Genomic DNA, 23,189 nt, shown 5'->3' with positions numbered 1-23,189 from the left:
ATAAAACACTCAAACAAGAAATTGCAGAAGACACTAGGAAATGGAAAAACATCCCTTGTTCCTGATTTGGAAGAATCAATATTGTGAAAATGGCAATCTTACCAAAAGCAATCTACACATTTAATGCAATCCCCATCAAAATCCCATGGCATTCTTCACGAAAATAGAAAAAACAATCCAAAAATTCATTTGGAATCACAAAAGACTTCGAATATCTAAAATAATACTGAGCAACAAAAATAAGGTGGGAGGTATCACCATACCTGATTTTAACCTATACTAAAGAGCCATAGTAACAAAAACAGCATGGTACTGGCACAAAAGCAGATATGTAGATCAATGGAACAGAATAGAGGACCCAGATATAAGTCCAGGTAGCTATAGCCACCTGATATTCGATAAAAATGCCCAAAATACTCATTGGAGAAAGGACAGCCTCTTCAGCAAATGGCGCTGGGAAAGCTGGATATGCATCTGTAGAAGGATGAAAATAGATTCTCCTTTATTTCCATGCACAAGAATTAAATCCAAATGGACTAAAGACCTTAACATCAGACCTGAAAGTCTGAAACTGCTAGAGGAAAAAGTAGGGGAAACCCTTCAACATATTGGTCTTGGCAAAGACTTTCTGAATATAACCCCAATTGTTCAGGCAATAAAACCACAGATTAACCACTGGGACCTCATGAAATTACAAAGATTTTGTAATACAAAGGACAGTGTGAATAAAGCAAAGAGGTAACCTATAGAATTTGAAAAAATCTTCACCAGCTATATATCTGATAGATGATTAATATCTAGGATATAGAAAGAACACAAAAAGTTAAATAAGAAATCAAACAAGCCAATTAAAAAATGGGCTATGGAGCTAAATACTGAGTTCTCAAAAGAAGAAATAGAGATGGCATATAAGCATCTTAAAAGATGTTTTACATCCCTAGTCATCAGGGAACTGCAGATTAAAACTACATTGAGACTCAATTTCACTCCTGTCAGATTGGCTACCATCAGGAAAATAAATAATCATAAATGCTGGTGGGGATATGGAAAAAGAGGAACCCTTCTACACTGTTGGTGGGAATGCAATCTGGTCCAGCCATTGTGGAAATCAGTGTGGAGGTTCCTAAGACAGCTAAAAATTGATCTACCACATGACCCAGCTATAGCACTCCTAGACATATCTGAAGGACTCATCTCATTTCCTTAGAAGTACATGCTCAACCTTCTTTATTGCCACTCAATTCATAATAGAAGTGAAATGGAACCAGCCTAGATGTCCCTCAACTGATGAGTGGATAATGAAGATGTGGCACATTTATACAGTGGATTTCTGCTCAGCAGTAAAGAAGAATGAAGTTATGAAATTTGAAGGAAAATGGATGTATCTGGAAAGGATTATACTAAGTAAGGTAACCCAGGCCCAGAAGGCTAAGCGCCACATGTTCTCCTTCATACATGAATTCTAGCTACAGATGATTGGGCTTCTGTGTGAGAAGGGAAAAACTCAGTAAGTTAAAAAGGAGACATAAAGGGAAGAGAAAGGAAGGGAGGAGGGTACTTAATAGGCTGGTATTGTATATATGTAAGTAGAAGAATAGATTAACTGGTGTGAAAAGGCCCAAAGTGAGTTCAGGGGAAGAGATTGAGTAAAGGAAAGGTGGAGAGAAGGCTAATCAAAATCTAAGAGGATGCAAATAAGTCATATTGAATCCTCTGGTTTCAGACAATGGAACACTCAGGAGCCATAGTTCAATGTGAAAAAATTTTCAGTGCCAGGGATGGGATACCTCCAGTGAGTTGTTGGCCAGGGAGGTCCCTGAAGACCCCAAAACAATATAGGCCATTGCCAAGTCCCTTGGTTTCCCACCAGGAATCAATGGTAAGATTCTATTGCTGAAGACTCCACATACTTGTGATGCAAGGCCACTGAAAAATCCTGCTGGAACTGAGCTGATAACCTCCTCCATGAAGACCAGCTGACAGAAAGCTGGAAGAAGCCATTCTACATGTAGTTCAATGGGAGAAAGAGATACCACCAGTAAAGATACTCAACAGTGGACACTGCAAGCCTTATAATTGGCCAGCCAGGCAAAATGAGCCAATGGGTGCAATAGTGGCAGGTCTGTCATGGTGGAAACCAACTGTCCTCCAATTGGACTGGAGGCCTGCTCCATGGGGGGAATACATCCCCGATACAGAAAACTTAAAACGGGGTAGTCATGAGCCCTAAGGGTGTAACATCTGCTGATGTCTGGATAAGTGTATATATTATGCTTACCAAACTGCCCAATAAGCACTTCTCTTAATATTTATACCCTTATATTAACACTACTCTCACTTTGGGTAGAGAATCTTCTGTTTTCAGATGGCAGTGACTTTGTGATGACTCAGAAGGTATCATAGTCTGGAAGGAAGTGACTGGAGTACTGAGTAACATCTCAATCATACCTTCCAAGGCTCAGTGTCTAATGCAGAAGAGGTGGTGGAAAGAATGTAAGAGCCAAAGGAAGGGTAGGACTCCTTACAGCATGCTCCTCCAGACCCAAAATGGCTTGCATATCCATGACCTCACCGTGCCTGACACTACCTACACAAGGCCATCATAAGAAGAGGAAAAGATCATGACATCAAAATAAAAGAGAGACTGATTGAGATGGGGAAGGGATATGATGGAGAATGGAATTTCAAAGGGGAAAGTGGGGGGGTGGGTATTACCATGGGATATTTTTTATAATCATGGAAAATGTTAATAAAAATTGAGAGAAAAGGGCTGGAGAAAATACTTACTGGTTAAGTGCTTGCCTGTGAAGTCTAAGGACCCTGGTTCGAGGCTCAATTCCCCAGGACCCACGTTAGCCAGATGCACAAGGGGGCTCATGCGTCCGGAATTCATTTGCAGTGGCTGGAAGCCCTGGCGGGCCCATTCTCTCTCTATCTGTCTCTCTGCCACTTTCTCTCTGTCACTCTCAAATAAATAAATTAAAATGAACAAAAAATATTTTTTTAAAAAATTGAGAAAAAAAGATAGTCTGCTAGGCTTCCCTCAAAAAAAATAAAATAAAATAAGAATGTAGTCTAAAACTCTTTTTGCCTTAATTTTAAATGTATTACAACAAACTCTTGATTGCAGCTTGGCTCTTCACATCTATGAACTGTAAGAAATGTGCTGATCAGGAAAACTTTGAGTAATGAGATTCATTTCACAGTTACTGCTCATTGTAAGTAAATAAATTGACATTCAGATGCCAAGTACAGTACCATGGGAATTTTATTTAGCCAGTTAAGTCAGTGGCAGGGGGTCTGATTACATCAAGACACTGGCAATAGCAAATGTTTGGAGTTTGAAAGTTCCAGATGCTGAAGTATACCATAGCACTATTAAGTGGTCCCACTCAGCTCCACTACTTTCACCTCTATAGAAAGAAAACTTAGCAAGAGTCTGAATACAATATCATGCAGTATTGACTACAGTCTTGTAAGTACTAAAAAAATGTGCTAATGAATAATTATGATGAATGAAAGTATAGTATACATTCATAATAGAGTTTTTTTGTTTGTTTGTTTGTTTGTTTTTGGGTTTTCGAGGTAGGGTCTCACTCTAGCTCAGGCTGACCTGGAATTCACTATGGAGTCTCAGGATGGCCTCGAACACAAGTGATCCTCCTACCTCTGCCTCCCGAGTGCTGGGATTAAAGGCATGTGCCACCATGCCCGGCTAGTTTTTTTTTTTTTAATTATATATATATTTTTTAATTGACAACATCTATACTTACAGACAACAAACCATGGTACTTCCCTCCCCTTTCATCCCCTCCCCTACTTTCTCCTTCATAGCTCTGCTCTCCATCATATCCCCTCCCTCTGTCCATTAGTCTCTCTTTTAATTTGATGTCATCATCTTTTTCTCCTGTTATGAGGGTCTTGTGCGGGTATTTCTAGGCACTGCAAGGTCATGGATATTGAGGCCAAATTCTGTCCAGACAGTTGCATGTAAGGAGTGGTACCCTTCCTTTGGCTCTTACATCCTTTTCACCACCTCTTTCTGAATGGACCCTGAGCTTTGGAGGGTGTGAGATGTTTCAGTGCTGGACACTTACAATGGAGTTTTATTCAGCCATACAAAATCATGTCATTTGAGGGAAAATAGAAGGAACTAGAGACCTATGATTAGCCAGACACAGAAAGACAGATATGGGTTTTCTATTATATGTGGAAAACATAAAAATATAAGATGGCTTATTAGGGAATAGGTATGTGCAGGGGTGGGGGAGACAAGTATTCTTAATGGGAAGTAAATACAATCAAAACATCTCATATACATACATGAAAATGGCATAATTAAACCCATTATTTTGTGCAATCAATATACACTACTAATTTTTATCTGTGGTTACCAGCTTCTTCATTTTGGCCAAACTCCTTATAGGATACACTAAGCAGTGACTTTCTTACTTTCTTTACTTGTAAATCCAGCTTAATAAGAATCCTAAGTAATCCTTGTCCTGTTCAACTACCTCATTTCCTATCAATCATAGTAGAGGAAGTCTTGTTTAAAGCATGCTTTCTAAACAGATGTTACACATTGCTAGTGATCTTTCTTTATGAAAACTATAGGTCAGCACATTATTCTTTCACTGATGTAAGTGTTGTTGCTTTTTTTTTTTTAATATGAGAAAGAGAGAATTGGTATGCCAGGGCTTCTGGCCACTGCAATCAAATTCCAGACATAAGTGCCACCTTGTGCACATATGCAACCTTGCCCTTTCATCACCTTGTATGTCTGGCTTACATATGTTCTGGAAAATCAAACTACTGTCCTTAGGCTTCGCAGGCAAGCACCTCAGCTGCTAAGCCATCTCTCCAGCTCATAGGAGGGAAGTTTTAAAAATGATGTTGATAGTGCCTTCCAGGTATTAAAAATTAGTATTGTTAATGAATTCCTTGACTTGTCAAAACTCTCTTTAAATCTGCTTACTCCAGCTAATTAGGATATGCCATTCACTATAGAGTGGCCATCTTAATGTGAACTGTTGGATGGGATAATTAGAAGACTTCGGGAAGAAAACAAACTGATCAGTCCAAAAAATTAACTATGTGGTATGTCTTGTCACTTGTTTGCCCCATGAGCTAAAGGAAAAATAGTGAATAGGAAAAAGAGAAGATAAATGAGGTAAGACTGGGATGTTGAGAACAGATGACTACAGAAAACAGGAAGATTTTTGGACACAGTTTTTTTTTTTAATTCTATCTATAATATTACATCAGTATCTCGTATTACATTAAGTATCTCACCTTGCACTTGCTTTCACAAATCAGTTACACATTGACTCACACAAGTTATGCAAATAAGTATGGACATACATTCATACCCTAAAGCAGGAAATTTAATAATATGATGATTTAATAATATGGCTGGATACCATTCCCTTTTCTCCAACAGTTTAATTCGTCTGCATGCATAAGGCTCTAATCTTGAATTTCCAAAGCAATCCCAGTACAGAAGCATCCGTACCTAGTACTATATAGTTAATCCATGAATTAGTCACATAAGCAGCAAAATAGCTGGAACCTCTACACATTTGATCATATGAGTCCTACTTAAATGAACCCTAAAGAAATAGTGGTTGTTCTTTAAGATAATGGCAATGATAAGATAATGGAAATGAACCAAAAGTTAAACGACTAATGCTACATTCTCAGAAGTGGTAGATGTATACACTTTTGTCTATCAATACATCTACATTGTTCCTACAAACTAAGAGCATTAAACATTTAACTATAGCTACAGGAATTTCCAGGTACCTGCCTGACATGCTTTCAGAAGCAACATTCCTCTACACACAGTCACTATTGCATGACAGAACCTAGGGGGACAGATGGCAGATTTGACTTTAGGAGTGCTAGGAGAACTATTTCCATCTCACTCAGACCCATTCTTCCCTGAAAAACTTGCTTTGTACCTAAACACAGTTGCTTAGAATTAAGAGACTTACTTTTCATTCAATTTATGTTGTTAAAAATATACATAATAGCTGGGCGTGGTGGCACACACCTTTAATCCTAGCACTTGGGAGGCAGAGGTAGGAGGATCACCATGAGTTCGAGGCCACCCTGAGACTACATAGTGAATTCCAGGTCAACCTGAGATAGAGTGAGACTCTACCTTGAAAAAAAAAACGTACATAATAATAAATGGTTGGAACAGACTTTCCATACACTATTGTGGCATGAGATTTTGATTTAAGAATCAAGAAAGGAATGAGAAGATAGAGAAGGGTGGGATGTAATGACTACCAAAATTAAGAAGCCTTACTTTATAATTTTTTTAACCTTAAATACATTGAACATGTGTAAAATACGAGGCAGACACTTTCAGTCTACTTTGATTTGACATTGCCTTTGCTTTTAATAGTCATTCTGGAAGAGCAAGACAATAAAATCAGTTATATGGAAAAGCAAAGCAATCAAATTTGCATTGTCAAGTTTTTTAAAGATGTTTTCAGGTGATCTTATCTTAATCCCATTTGTAGAATACACTAAGCAATGACTTTCTTACTTTATGGTCAACACTTGTTGGTCTTGGGGCTGGAGAGATGGTTCCGCAGTTAAGGAAATATAAAGCTCAATGATCCAGGTTCAATTCCCCAGCACCCATGTAAAGTCAGATGCACAAAGTGGCGCATGTGTCTGGAGTTCATTTGCAATGGCTACAGGCCCTGACGTGCCCATTCTCCCCATCTCCTTGCAAATAAATAAATAATATTTTTTAAAAACTTGTTGGTCTTATCTCATTTTAGATCTATATTTCTACATTCAAATATTATAGTTATACAATGCGGAAATTTTTGTTGACTTTTTGTCTGATTTCTGTGTTTTTTTTTTAAATTAAACTAGAAACTTTGTTATATAAACAAATCATGTGTTGGTCCCGTTCCCCTTGTGTTATCATCCCATTATATCCCCTCCTCTCTGACCCTATTCTCATGAAGGCCCTCCTCAGTTGAGTTACTGGTATTCATCATGGGGTTATGGATTATAAATACAGCACTCTGGTGGGTAAAATGCCTCTGGATTCTCCCTTTCCTGTGGTTTTTATAGCCTTTCCTCCCTCTTTTCTGCAATGTTCCCTGAGCTCTGGCAAGTGTGTTATGTCTACTTTAGTAACTTCTTAATTTCTGCTTTGATATACTTTGAGTGTCCTCAGTCGTGGACTTATATTTGCAAATAGCTGGCTAGTATGCATTCCTTGAAAAGTTAATATGTTGGGGTAATGTAGTAAAATGCTTTTTTAAATTACATGCTGTCTGATATAATAGACAATTTTTGTCAGTACCATTGTCATTAACGATAGGGTTGATTAGGCTATACATTTCATCCCCATAATCAAAATGGTTGAGATCTAAATTACCTCGACTATTAATAGTTAAGATAGCAAGGTATATGGTCGAAAATTACATTTACAACTGAATTTAATGCTTGATTCCCTCCATCTTTCTCTGCCCCCCACCCAAGTCCCCAGCTAAAGCAGAAAAATAAATGTTGAGGCAACTTCTTCCCAGGCTCCTGGTGACAAGTGCAGATAAGTCCCATTCATTCCTCCAACCCCAAAAAGTTGGCTGCGGACTTTGCAAGTACATTTTTAAAGAAAAAATTAATTCAGACCAATGGGAAAGATTGGTTTTCTTTGAAGTATGTTTATAATGACAATAATTTAACACAAAAGAAGACTTTATAGCTTGCAAACACTGTCAGAGCCACAAAGTACTTATTGCTCTTGATATCAAGGAAAAAAACAATAAATCTCTCTTCCCTCATACATGTCTGAATTTGAAAAGAATTAGAATAGTCTGTAACTAAGACTGACTCCTGCCCTCATTCTCTGCTCCATTACAGCCCAATCTCATTATTATCATACTCTACAAGAAATGCTTTGAGAAGCTGAATTTGTTTGTTAAGATATAAAAGACTTTTTTACTACTTGTGGCAATTTTTATAAAAGACACAGTAAGAACAAGTATGTCACTCTACAATTTTAGTAAATGGTGCTGTTGTGCTCAAAATCCTAAAGCAAGTACTCCTCTTCTGCCCAGTGTAATCAATACTAGATAAATACATAGGCAGATGGGTATTCAAATATGTTATTTAAAACGCCAATTTTTATGTGTAAATCCTATGACAAGGAAAAAATCTATCAAACTCTCTGTAAACTTTCCATTCTGGGAAATAAATAAATAAGCACCACAAGCAATAAAAAATAAAATACACACACACACACACATACACACACATATATATACACACATATATATACATACATATACATATACATATATATTGTAAGGCATTCAAAAGTTAATGTACCAATGGGTGTGGTGGTGCATGCCTTTAATCCCAGCACTCAGGAAGCCAAGGTAGGCAGATCGTTGTGGTGTCAAAGCCAGCCTGAGACTACATAGTGAATTCCAAGTCAGCCTGGGCTAGAGTAAGATCCTACCTCAAAATAATAATAATAAATCATTTATTCACAAATTAGACAATCATACAGGGAAAAAGTGAAGTTGTAAGAAAGCTGTCAGACCAGGCACTAGGAGTATCTGGTCAATAAATTTCTCTAAGGTACTTTTTTCTTTTGTTGAAGCCTCCAGAATCCTACTAAATGAAGATGACAAGCCGCTTGCTAGAACAGCAACAGATACTCCTTACATGTGCTGTTGGTGTAATGTAATTTTTCCTTTCAAAAGTTTCTGTTATCCCTTGGGAAGACATCATACAGAAAAATGTTGCAAGAAAGCAAGATAAATGGTGCTGAATTCTATTCCAGAAAGGTTTGCAAAAGAATCACAAGCAAATATATGGAGCAAATTGCATTTTCCATCTACAATTGAGATATCAGGAAAAAATGGTGTCTGTGTGTGTGTGTGCGTGTGTGTGTGTGTAAATAATTTACTGTTCATACCTGTATATAAGTTGACTGGTATAACAGATTATAAGAATATTTCAAGGAAAACAATACATTTTTAAGAATCTGCTGATGACTTAGAAACATTTTTAGCCCATAGATCTTCTATTATGTCTCACAATAAATTGAGAATGAACAGTGATCATATAATAAGTAGGAAAAATAATAAAGCATAACAATTTTCATTTATATATTTTCTGGCTACACTGAATTCCCTGCTAATGATTTCATTATTAAGTACACTTGTATTTATTACTTATTTCTTCCAACATTTGCTTAATATTCTTAAACATATTGTTTTTCATGCTGCATTAATTCAAACTTAAAGTATTTACTGATACACAGCAGTGTTCCATCAGACAGAGAATTTGTTAGTATACAAACAAAAATCCTTAATAAAATTAAGCAAAATTAAGATGGAAAGGGAAAAGATAAGAGCCAGATAACTAAACTTGATTGTATAGATTGTATGTGCTTGTTTGGCATTATTTTATGTTCTGTACCACTTCCAGCCATATAAAATTTATTCAATATAATAACAAAATAAAATGTTATTCCCTGTGTCCAAAAATTCCTAGGAATACTTTCAACTACTAACTTTCCCATAGAATCACAAAGAGCTCTAAGAGCTGGAGCGATATTTCAACAGGTAAGAGAACTTCCTGTGCAGGCAAGAGGGATTGAAGGGGCCTGAGTCTGCCTAAGTTTATTTTCCCAGTAACCATATAAATAGCTGGATATGGCAATGCATCTCTAACACCCTTGTCCTGTGGAAAACAGAGACTGGAGAATCATGGGGGCTCACAAAAGCAGCAAACTCCAGACTTATTGAGAGATCTCAAGGAAGCACACAGATAAGCAATAAAGGGGAACACTTGACATTCCCATCTGGCCTACACACACACACACACACACACACACACACACACACACACTCCATCATCACCACCACCATAACCAGCACAACCATCACACACATAAATACAGACTCTAACAGTGAACAAATTCCTATCACATCTGGAGAGAATAGGAACAGAGGCATGTGTGTGTTCACATATTTAACTTTTTGTGGTGCTGGGGACTGAATCCAGGGCATCAGGAATGCTATCAAAGTACTCTACCAATGAGCTCTATTCCAGCTCTACTTTTAAAAGTAAAAAGCAATACATGAACACAAGCCTAAAAACAGCTCTTTCCACATTGCCTTCAATTTACAAACTCTCATCTTTAAGAAAATGAAAAAATCTGAAACCTAACACTACTTAAAAACCAATCAGAAGTTATTAATGAAGTATACAATAGGAAAAAATACATACTTGACCAGTTCAGTGTAAAGTTACTAAAGAATAAATTAGTGAAAATTTAGACTTGATTTGACATCAAGATATGCCTAGAGAACTTCAAATAGCCTAATAACTTAAATTTAATAGTTATGAGTTATACAAAATTACTTATCAATGAGTGAGTTATGGTGAAAGAAGCTAGGTGAAAACGCAGCCACAATCTGATGTATTGCACTTACCTGGTCACAGAGGAAGATTTGTCTCATTCTTGGGATAGGACTTGGAGATGCTGTAAAAGCACACCTTTCCTTTCTCAACTCTCTTCTATCTCATCCTTTTACTTCTCTGTCACCATCAAATATATGTGACCAAATCTTAAATAAACTGGCTCACAGGCCCTGCACTTTCTCTCACTCATCTCTAGCTCATGTTCTCTTGCTCTCTTCCTCCCTTTATACTTTCAGTTGTCTTGGATCAGAGCTGTAGACTATGTCTTTTGTATCTTTATTAAATATTCCCCTATTTGAAATTTAATAGATAATTTGTATCTCTGATTCAAGAATGACACTGATTTTCTAAGGCCTTCAGATAACTCATTCAAAGTAGGTTTGAGAGTACCATCATGAATTTTTCTTAATGACTTTAAAATATCAACCACTACCACCCCTGCTCCCATCTCCTGCTCAGACATCCTCTATCCTTCTAACACAATAGTTTGTTTTGTGTTTCTACACTGTTCTTTAATTTTCTACTGTTTTATTTCTTTCACTCAGAGAATGTGTCAAATTTCAAGACACTATCCCCTCCAAATGCCCCACCCCTTAAAGAATTTACAGTCTAGAGCTAATCATTTTTATACAAATTCAAAAAACCCAAATCCAAGTCTATCCGTATATTCCCTCCACATCCTACCTTCCAACTGTTACATTTTTGCTGTTAGTATTGAAATCATCATTCTCAAAGTCATTGTCACAGGTTCAGTTTCTGAGAAGCAGATGTGAAGATTAGTAAGCAACAGATTCTCTAGGGACACTCTTGGCCTCAACATGCATGACAGTATAAAGAAAGATGAAAAACTGGCCAGAGGGAGAGTTGCACTGGGAATCTGTCTCATTGGAAGTCTCAGCTGACATTACATTTGGAGTTCTGACTTTAAAACTGCCTGCATTAGGGAAATGGGGCCAAAATTTACATCCTATGCTGATTACCTCCACACATGATGCACAATCCTAGGCCAGACAGTTTCTTCAATCCACATAGTACATATTAAACTAAAATCTGATGTTTCTATCTCAGCAGCTCTCCTTGTATCTGAGGTATAATTCTTTTATTCCTAAAGTGGCACCCAGGCAGTGCATTCATAATGTTCCCCACATTTGTTGTGCTTAAAATAAATAATACAGTGGGAGGAATATGGGGTTTGGAGTTCAACCAAGATTCTCACTTCTATTCCTAACTAGCAGGAATTATAGGCAGTTTACTTAACTGCTCTGAGCTAAATTTCTATATAATTTTGAAAAATCAATGATATCTATTATAAAACCAATAAATGCTAGGTTCCTAGTAAATTCTCAATTCTTGAAAATTCTACTTCTTACACTCTTTAAGGTATTTTTAAGTAATCTCTTTCCAACGTGTGAAGACTTCCTTCAAGATGGTGCAGCATATCAATAAAGATATGGAGACCCTATCTCTAGCCAGGACTATCTTGATACAGCAAAGACCACATTGAGTATCCCAGACAAGGTCACTGCCCTTGAAGAACTTAAGTAACAATGAAGAAGCACATGTAACATATTAGTAAACAATGCTGTTAAGATATTCAGTAATGATTACTAGAAGACAGATAGATGAATGTGCTGGTTTGTAGAGTTTGGTTTAATAGAATAGTTGATGACATGAGATTTTCACACAGTGAAACAATGCATACAACAGAATGGTTGAGATGCCATGTCTTTAATTACAGAAGTACACATCTCTGTAATAAATAATATATTCTCCTCTATTAGCTACTATAACTCCAGACAGTTTTAGATAGTAACACTAAAGCTAGAGGGAATTTTCATAAAACATACATGTTGTTATGAACTTTCAATAAAACATTGAGTGTGGGAGTGTTTTGAAATGCTTTTTTAAAAGTACTTTATTTTTATTTATTTAAGAGAGAGAAAATGGACATGCCACTATTGGACCTGCTACTAATGGACAGCCACTGCAAAAAAAAAAAAAAAACTCTAGATGCATGCATTCCATTGTGCATCTGTCTTACATGGGTCTTACATGGGGAGTTGAACCTGGGTCTTAGGCTTTGCAGGAAAACACCTTAACTTCTGAGCCATCTATCCAGCTCATGAAATTCTTAAAGCATTTTAGAAAATAATAATTATATTTCCTCTTCTGTGTGTCTGACAGAAAGTTATTCATGGAATAATTAAAATAATGAACTAAAAGATGCAATACAAAAACAATGTACTCTATGATATGGCACCAGATAAACCAACAATTACACAAGGAGTGATTTGTCCCTTTAGACATTCTTCTAGCAAACATCCACTGAGTATCTTTCTCAGTAACACCTTCTGCTGAATATGGTATACATAAAGAAGACTTTTTTGTCTTAAAGAGGCAGAATAAAGACCACAATACAATTTAACACAGTCTGTCCTATAGTGTAATGTGTACAATAAGATTATGTAACAGGAACATGCAATGACAGAAAACATGTGTATACTTGTGTGTGCATAAAGACAGAAAAGTCACCTCTGCCAGTGTCAAGCAAGAGGGTACATGAATGAAGAAGCACAGGAATAAAACAATAAAAAAATGACATGCTGATTTGTGACACACCCATAACAAGTGCACAGCAATGAATGGAAAAGCAGCCAATTGATTTCAAGGACTTGCAATTAAGCAAATATTGTGACTTCCATTGATTGCCTATGCAGGTGATATCATTTCTAGTGTTGTCTATAAGTATATAACTTTTTCTAATATGGGTCACCATTTGTTGAAGAGAGCTATGTCCTACCCACCTTGCCACTGGATGATAAAAAGGCTACTGTTCTAAGGTTGTGGAGGTAAGTAGCAATTACTATTTTTGTGACATGTTGGTAGGGCTTGATGGGTTGTCTTATGTATGTGATGTCTGAACCTCACATTGTTTGCTTTTTAGAACAAACAATTCCTCCCAAATGAACCAGTAGATGCAATATTTGAGAAATATATCAAAAAGTTGATTGTCATGTCAAATTGACCCTCATAAACAACTTTTCTCCTCTTTACTCCTCTACAATACCTCAGTGTCTTTGAATTTGTGGTCCTATATTTTAGTGTTCCTTTATTTTGGAATACATATTCCTTTATTTAGGAATGATATGTGACCCACTGGACATAAACAGAGAGAAGATAACTAAACAACCTCAGGAAAAAATGAGAAAGATTTCACTTTACTTGTGAAGTTACAAATGGTGAAACTCCAAATGCCTCCATCACATAGCCTACAAGATTATTCTTACTACAAAGGATACAAAAATAGGCTGTCATGATAATGATACCAACTCACTACCTTTATCCTTATCCCTGTTATGGCAAGAGTTGCATTGGATATGTTCATCTCAGAGGAGAAATTTACAGAATCATTATGTCCAAAAATGAGCATACAAAGCTCAGTGAGCTTAAATAGGTGATTTTTAAGACAGAATTCAGCCACCTTTGACCACAACCTCAGGGTACCGACCACTCACTTGGAGTTTTGTTCAGGCCTTTCTCTCATGCTATCAAATCAGAGTCTCAAAAACAAGTCCAAAGAACAGACATCCTAGTAGTTTTCTTTACTTATATCTTTTATTCACTGAGATATGATAGTCCCTAATTTAATGAACAATTTTTAATAATAAGCTCCAAATAAAGCCTGGTCAAGAAGTAACATCTCACTATGCTATTTATTTGTTGTCAATCTTACTCAATTAAATCTCTATTATGCAAAGTAATAAGAATGTCAACCTTAATTAAATCTGCAGCTTTCAGACATATTCCTAGCTCTCCTACTTTCAAAATAACTGTAGGCATGGAATTTTCAATTTTGTGGGGTGCTCTGAGCTTATAACACATAACTCCAGATCTTCAGATTGTGTCCTGAAGTAATATTTCAGGACCAAGATGATGCCATTTCTGCCTTCTAACAGTGCATTTTTGGTAACAGTTTCCCATTTAGTGAGAAACATTTCTCTCATTTGATAGACAATTTTGTAGAAAATGTAAACAACTCAGACTGAAGGACAGTCATTACAATTACCTCAACTCTGAAAATGAAACATAAATGGACCACTCAAAGGGTCCCAAAGGAGGTACTATTCCAGATGTTCTTCTTAAATACAACTTCATTCTGATGCTCTACTTTTAATAGCAGGTGCAAGCAAACTTCAAACAGGTTTGAACAGTTGAAACTGAATACAAAATCTACATATATTTTTCAATAGAACCAGATAAGCTACAAAAAATACCTAACAAAAAGAAACAGGCACAGTTGTATAATTAAATGAGAATATACATTTCTATATCCCTAGTATTTTGCTGACTATATCTTAGATACTAGATTCAAAACTAAATACCAGATAAACATTAGAATGTTGAAGATAGAGTCAGAATTTAAAAAGAAGTTTAAATTTTGGTTAAAATTACTGGATCACAAGGCAAAGAAGGGCCTGCAAGGAAAATTTAGCTCTTGGAAAATACTCTTCCTTCTTATGCCACATAAATTTTATTTTCTTCCTCAATGTGCTTAAAATCACAGCAGAGGAAATCATACCTTCATGATCACTCATGATGAGCACTGCAGTGTCCACAGATAATGTATTTATTTTCCTACCATATCAGTAAAATGTGTATTTTTATTTTATGTCCAACATTATACAGGAGGCCTCAAAAATACCAAAGGTGAAAGTCAAACAGCAATGATGATACAGAGGGGGGAGTACATAATAACACTCAAGTACTCCTATGATGCATCTAGGAATCCTTAAAGGCACACACATTATACACTAAATCTGAATACATAATTGCATCACCTCTCCAGACCCCAAGAGCCACTGGTGTCCTTCCCCATCATCCTAATATCTTTAGAACAAAAGCCTAGACATTGAGCTTACATCCAAGGAAAACAGCACTGAGAACACAAAGAAAACATGTGTGCTTCATTTGGATGTCCAACACATCACCTCACAGCCTCATCCCTTGAACACACATACTGTTTATTTTGAAATGAATCTACAGGACATATTTGAAAGTCTCAGGCACAGGAAATAAGTCATTTCTCTTTCACATATATTTTCCTAATTTACATGAATATGTTGTGAAATACCTGCATTCAACCATATAAAGCTGTCATAATATGATTATACAACTCATGAAAGTAATTTTTAAATTGCCATATAGCACTCAGTAGTTTGGTAAAAATATTTGAATCCACAACAATTATAAATGACTATGGACATATGTAAGTCATAGCCAATAAGCCAAAAAGGGACTCAGTTTTGATTTTTTAAGTGGATTGCCTGACTATGCCAAGAAAATAAAGCATTTCTCATCTTTTTTTTTAAGGGATATAACATCTTTTAACTTATTCTATGAACTTTTTGAATAAGGTTAACAATGAGTGAATTACTGAGGAAAAAAGATAAAGAAAAAATTTCCATCTTTTTAAAAAAATGTTATGTATTTGAGAGAGGCAGATAGAGAGAAAGAGTAGAGAGAATGGCAGAGAGAGAGAGAGGATTGTCACACCAGGATCTTTAGCCACTGCAAATGAACTTCAGATGCATGTGCCATCTTGTGCATCTACCTTTAAGTGGGTACTGGGTCCTTTTGGCTTAGCCAGCAAGTGACTTAACTACAATCTCTCCAGCTCCCAAATATTCCATCTTTTGGAGACAATCAAGCTATTAAGCATGATTGAGATATTTTAGTTCATTTTTGTTTCTGTATTTTACCATTATCAACTTATTTTTTCTTACAGTATTGGGAATTGAACCCAGAGCCTCACTTACACTAGATAAGCACTCTACCACTGAGCTAAATTCTTAGCCTACAAATTTGGTTAAAATTAATGGTTCTGGGCTGGAGAGATGGCTTAGCGGTTAAGTGCTTGCCTGTGAAGCCTAAGGACCCCGGTTCGAGGCTCAATTCCCCAGGACCCACGTTAGCCAGATGCACAAGGGGGTGCACGCGTCTGGAGTTCGTTTGCAGTTGCTGGAGGCCCTGGCGCGCCCATTCTTGCTCTCTCTAGCTCTATCTGCCTCTTTCTCTCTCTCTGTCACTCTCAAATAAATAAATAAATAAATAAATAAATAAATAAATAAATAAATAAATAAAAATTAATGGTTCTTCCCCAGAAACTGTAAGTAAGTCAAGGGAGTTTTATATAGGATAACATTTATATCTCACACCAAATCTACCAACCAGCTATTATTTCTAGTTTACATGAGACTCAGAGAAGTAGGGTGTGGCTTTCACATATTCTCCTGCCCAGTCAGGAGCTTCAAAACCAAGTCCAACATTGCAGCCCTGGTGCTTCCAGTGCTGCTGTGCTGTTTCTCCATGACGGAAACAAGGCACCAAAAGGCAATAGATGATCATTTCATTCGGATTTCAGATCAAACCATTTAATTTCTACAAGTGAGAAAGCATTTAAAAATATTTTATCTTACATTATTGTTGCAGTAAACCTGCTTCTCACATTTTTTTAAAAACCGAGCCTCAAATTTAATGAACTTTAATTAAAATACATAAATTACCAAATATCCTACCTCACAAATGATTTTTCGTTCTCATTGTTTACATGTGAGTTACACTAACACTTTCTGGGGACTTTTTTAGGCTTTGGCATGCGTCAGAGAGCTAATTTTATGTTGTATCTGGAGAAGCTAACTGCACATATTTATGTCCTTTCACTTTCCCTAGGCTTTTATTAATATAATTTGTTTTTTGCCAAATAAGGAAACATTGTTCTGTTTCTCACTTAGATCCTGGCCTCCCTTCACTTTTCATTCCCCATTTTCTTTGAATTTCCTTTTGTCTTGGACATCCTTTTAGTTCTGTTACTTTTCTTCATGCCACTTTTCTCTAGTCACCTTCTGGGGTCTTCAAAGCTGCCCTCAATGGCTTAACAACCAGTAACACTCTAACAAGAAGCTTAACCTTTGTCAGACAAGAGTGGGCCTACTGGCATATCACCACTGACAAGCAGACCGGCAATAGTAAACCCAAAGTGATAGGACAATGAAGCAATGCCCATTTATAAAAGTGAAAGCCAAATAAATGAGTTACTAAGTTCACCTTGTATGTAAAATCCCAGCTGCTTATCCATATGTTTATTGGATGTTGAGTTTTTTCAGAAAAAAAGTAATGTACTTAGTGTCTTATATGTCTTCTGTCAAGTCTCCATGATTATTTTTATTATAATAGCTACACTTCAGATACTCACAGTGAGTGAAACCCTAGACCTCAGCAAGGCAAATGGAGTTCTTATGGTTCTCTCCAATGCAGTCTCCATAACATGAAGACTAAAACAGTTCCATGTGATCAAAGACTGAATAGGTTATTTCCAACATTCGTATTGCCAGGGCTCTGCACAATCCTTGCCTCATAGCAGATCTTCAAATATGTTTGAATAATTAAATTGAATAATGACTTGATGATCCCTATTTTAAAAAGTAATCTACTTTTCTTAAGTTTTTAAATCCATAATTTATGTCCTTTGCTCCCTACATTTTTCATTATGACAATTTATCCAAAGCCTGATGATATGTATTCATAGAACCCCAGACTAAGAGGAAACCTTAGTATAACCCTTTACAAATGAGAAAGATCATGGAGAGCCAAAGGAACTTGCTCATAAATATCTAAGTACTTAGTTGTTCAAGGCAAAATTAAAATCAAGTCTCATGAATTCTGGATTTTCATTCAATTTCACCAATTAAATTTAATTGTTTTACTCATGTAGTATAAAGCATTATAACATATAGCCAACATCAATGCGTCTAAATTAACCATTAAAATGTCAAATAAAAGCAATTTTGAATACTACATGGGTCAAATCACTAGTGTGATATGTGGCAATATCACATATTGAAGTATATAGTAAGTGCATTTCCATTTTGCAAGTTGCCTACCATTCTGAAGTAAGACTGAATCCCTAGTAATTGGTACATCTCAAATAAGACCACTGAACATTTAGGAACTTGCATAACAAGTACAGTTTCTCCTAACATAATGGAGTTCAAGAAAGCTTATAATACTCAAATCAACTAAACATGCCCTGAAAATGGCCATGTTCTGCAGTTATTTTTTTAAGCTGTTCATCTTTCATGGGAGAGGACAGACTGAACATAGTCCATCTCCCCAAGTTTTTTAGCATTATAAACTGGGCAGTAGAAGATAATGTATCTAGTGTGACTATTTGAGCCAGTATCATCTTGCCAAGTAAAATAAAGTAAATGGGATCAAACAGGAATAAGTCACTGCATTGAAATGTGCCCCCCCCCAACTGGGTTTATTTTACTAAGTCAATTGCAGATAGGAATAGCCAATGAGAATTTTTTTAAGTGTTGGAGAATGAAAAGCTTTAACTACATTCACCTATATGTTCTCAGTCTTCACTTGACAAACCTATTTTGTAATAAACTAAAAGAATTATAACATGGAAAGTACACAAAGCTGCTGCATTGCTTTTGAATTTTTTGTTTTGAGAACCACTGTCTGGATACATGCTTTTCAAGCTTATCACTGAAATCTAACTTTCAAAGGTAAGGATCAGAAAGATTTCCTGCCTCTCATTCTGACAGTAAATACTTGAGTTCTCAAATTATTTTCTCTAGTTTTCATATAAGTTGTTAGAAACAGTCTAGGTAAAACTGACATTATCAAAGGCACACACTTTTTAGAAATTTGTAAATTCTAGATCTCATGCAAAAAGAAAACTCCAGGATTATATAAACATTTTCCCCCAAACTACTCATGATGTTTAGTTAGATCAGTGTTAAAATGGATCTGTTATACCGAAGAACTGGTATATTTTGCAAATATCACTTTAGGGACGGACACAAACCTAAAAATTCACAGTTACTGATTCCCATAATAAAAGATTATGTTCAACAACTTAAAAAGATGCTGCCTGGGTAATATTTATAGAAAAGTGTGGCAAACAGCAATAAACCCATTCTGAGGGTTTTATTCTGGGTTGTCCACAACAACAACAAAAGTGAAAGGGAGGGTGACTGAAGAGTCGTTTCACTGCTACAGGACACAGTCATGTCCCACCACGCAGGTGTCACAGGGTCCTTACGGAATCACGGGGTGCCAGCCCCAGCTTCCTCCCACCCCACTCCACACCAGTATGGGCAAGGGTACTTTCAAGAGCGTGCCTTCAGAGTTGGGCAAGGTCAGTGAAGACGTTGAGTGAGATCAATATTCATATTTAGTGGAAACTTTGAAGAAGTTATAAAGTTCCAGAGATGGGTTGAAAGAAAACTGCTTTTGAAAGCGTATTAAAGTCCTTGCTTTCAAGATGTGACCAGGCTAAAGAGTGGGTGGAGATTTGACACTTCATCTCCTTTGGATTCTGTCTGCAGTAGAGTGGATTCCTTCAAAAGAGAGCTCGGGTAGACATCAAGGAGACTAGACTAGAGGCCTGGCACTCCTGCATAAAGGTAGAAGTCCAGGGTTAGCTGAGAAGCCTGAGCAGGAATGAGGCAGGAGCGCTCTGGAAGGCTACCTGGAACCTGGAGAATCTGGTGTACCCCAGGAACTGCTGATGCAGACATCCCAAGAATAGCACACAAGTTTGGAAAGATCCTGGGGAAGGCATTTGTTCACTCAAAAATTATTTACGAAAAGCCTAATATAAAGAAGAAATGGAAGGGAGCAAAAAGCACAGGAAGGTTTGGGGAAGGGAGAAAAAAAAAGGACTAAGGGTGCAAGAAGTACCAAGAGAGGTACCAGGTTTACCCAGGACATAAACTGAACTAGTAAATGAACGGCAAGTAAGTGGAGGTAGGATAGAGGGTGCAAAGAACACAGGACGCAGGCTTCTGCGTCGGAATGCAGCTCACACAAGTATCTGGCAGAGAGTTTCTGAAGACGTGAGAAAAAAGATGCAACAGAGTATTGCAGCGAGCCTGTGGAATTCAAAGATGTTCCAGAAGGTCACGCTAAGACTGAGAGAGTGTGGGAAATGAGGAGAGAAGGGGCTGGGCTCCTCTGGGATGCAGAAGAGGAATGAAAGATATGGAAATGGAGCTGCCACAGGCAATGCCTGGGAAAGTTTGGGTGAAGAAAACAGGTGGTGTGAAGGAGCCCTGGGGCCGTCAATGTGGTTGGGTGGGGGGGCCGGGGGTGCAGAGATGAAGTAGGGTCCGGTCCGGGGCTGAAACTAGCAGACAGCCTTGGCATCAAGAGACTTACTCTTTCTGGGGTGTCCCCTTGCTACCATTACCCAGGACTATCGCTTCTCCCCTCCGCGCCCCCCGTCCCCTCAAGAGCCACTGAGAACCCCAGGCCAGGCCAGGTAAGGTCGGGTCGCCCCCCAGCGGTCGGGCGGTGCGTGCACGCCCCGGCTGCGAGGCTCTAACTTTCTGGACCTCCGTCCCCTCCCTCCAAAGCGTGGGGTCCCCTCCGTCTGCGCCCCGCTCACCGAGGGCGCCGTCAGGCGGCTGATGCTCTCGCCCAGCGAGTCCAGGTTGACCCGGCGGCGGCGCTGCGCCCTCTTGGCTCCGGCCGCGGCGGCGGCGGCGGCAGAAACGGCGGGAGCCGGGGCAGCAGCGGCGGCGGCTCTGGGCTCGGGTGGCCCGGGAGGGCTCCGGCTGCCGTTCCAGCAGAGCCGGGACAGGGGACATTCGCCTTCCTCCTCCGGGCTGGTCTCCAAGTAGTCGGAGCCCAGGGAGCTGAAGGACTCGGAGGAGATCTTCCTTCGAGACATGCTGCCGGCGAGGCGGCGGCGGCGGCGGCGGCCGGGGCGGCGGGGGCTCGGCGGCGGCGGCGGCGGCGGGGGCGCAGGGACCGGCGAGGAGCGGCGGCGGCGTTAGGCGCGTCGGGGCCGCGGGGCGCTGGGAGCGCGCGCGGCCGGGCGGCGGAGTCCCGCCGGCCCGGTGCTCATGGCGGGAAGCCGGGGCCGGCGCGGGTCGGCGCGGCGCTGCGGGGCCGCCGCCTCGGACGCCGGTGCTGATGCTGCTGCTCGCGCGGCGCCGCCTCAGCGCATCTCCCGCGGCCGCGAGCTGCGCGGCGGGGCGGGGGTGACCGGCTGGGGGCGGCGGCTCCTCCGCCGCGCGCCGCGTCCGTCGCCTCCGCCCCCTCCCCCGCCGCCCGCCCCCTCCCGTCCCCTCGTCCCCGCCCCCGCCCGCGTCACGTGTCGCCAGCATTCTCGGTGCGAGTCGCCGCCTCGCCGTCGCCGCGTTTCGGGAGCAGCGAGGACACTGCGCGGCCGCCCCCCGTCCTCCCACTGCCCGCCAGGCGCCCCCACGCCCCCGAGGCCGGGCCGCTGGACCCCGCGCCCGGCGGAGGGTGCTGGAGGGGAGGGCGCGGGCCCGCGGCGGGGTCACCTCCCGGGCCGCCTGCGGGAGGACTGCGGGGTGGCGCGGGGACGTCCCTGTCGCCTCGTCCCTGCCGTCCTCCGAGTTTAGGCACGAAGTTGGGAGGCCGCCGCGGAGACGCGCGGGGTGTGGGGAGCAAAGGCTGGGCGGGGGGCGGGGGACGGGGTCGCCGAGCGAGACCCGAGACCCGAGACCGCGGCGGCGCGGACGGCGTCGGGCTCCGGCCACCGTCCTGTTGCTTCTGCGCCGAGTCCTTCAGTCCTCCCGCTGCAGCGGCCCGCACCAGTGCTGGACAGCTCCGCTGGCCACCTGCCGCGCTTGGGTCCGCACCGGGACGCGGTGGGCTCGGGTTCTCTGCGGACTCCAGTACCTAGAGCCAAACCGAAGCAGCCCGTCGGGGAGTGGGGAGGTCACGCCCCGCATTCTGTGGGCTTCTAGAGCACGACCCAGCTATCTGCTGATATTGGGTAGCCAAAGCCAAGGAGGGTGGGAAGAAAGGCGTTTCAAATCCAACAGCAGGCTCGCACCAAGCCAGCAAGTCTCTTGACTTTTCAGCAGAGCGGCTTTAGTGCAAAGCTTGCCTCACTGCCATGGACCACAGGGCTTGAAACCCCCCGCCCCTGCCCTCTTGTTAGCCTCGTGGACTGGGATTTGGAAAGGAGGGGGTAATGACAGTGTCCCAAGAGAGTCCCAGGCTTCTCAAAACAACTCAGTTCAGGGGCTCCGAGTACACCTTCCAGAACAGCAAACCCAAAGCGTTTCTATTTCTGTTTTCCAAAGGACCCAACCAGGTGAAGGCTGTGTGTTTGTGTGGGCTGCATTTAAAATCAAAACAAAAACTCAAAACTACTGTTAAACCCGCATCCCTATTTACCTATAACCCTAAACTTTCCCAATCAGTGGCTTACAAGGACCTAGACAGAAATGTCACTAAAAATTTCTTTTTATACTTTGGAAAAATCAGAGACATTTCTGATCCTCAGCATTAAATGGCTATTAAAGATATGAAATGATCATGCATGCTATCATTAGCATGTTCCCCTTTAAAATATGTTGCATATAATGTATATTCCTTCTCAGCCTGCTGAAGAAGTTTCTAACTGCAAATTTTTGTCATCTTATCAGAGAAAATTCAGGCTTCTCTGTTAAAATTATTGTTACTAACACTAGCAGCATTATTTGAAATGTGTGGTGTGTCTGTGGTTGAGTTCTCCATTCAATTCACCTTCTCTGCATTTGCTTACAGTAGAAGTAGAATACTGTGCCTTGCAGCATAAAGAACAATGATAAAGCTGAGTGTGGTGATTCGAACCTGTCATCCCAGCACACTGGAAGATGACGCAAAATTATGAAAAGTTTGAAGTT

General features: G+C 39.9%; 1 protein-coding gene across 1 annotated transcript in view; it reads right to left on the bottom strand.

Annotated features, from left to right (window-relative positions):
• The window catches only part of Gucy1a2 (guanylate cyclase 1 soluble subunit alpha 2), a 334,364-nt gene extending 313,150 nt beyond the window's left edge, over positions 1–21,214 (bottom strand). The window contains exon 1 of the mRNA XM_045145037.1: positions 20,930–21,214. Coding sequence (XP_045000972.1) covers positions 20,930–21,214 — 285 coding nt within the window. The remainder of the gene's footprint in view (positions 1–20,929) is intronic.
• Between the last annotated feature and the right edge of the window lie 1,975 nt (positions 21,215–23,189).

Source organism: Jaculus jaculus, chromosome 3, assembly GCF_020740685.1.
Source record: "Jaculus jaculus isolate mJacJac1 chromosome 3, mJacJac1.mat.Y.cur, whole genome shotgun sequence".
In the NCBI taxonomy this organism is placed as follows: Eukaryota; Metazoa; Chordata; class Mammalia; order Rodentia; family Dipodidae; genus Jaculus; species Jaculus jaculus.
This window is presented reverse-complemented; position numbering and strand designations above follow the sequence as displayed.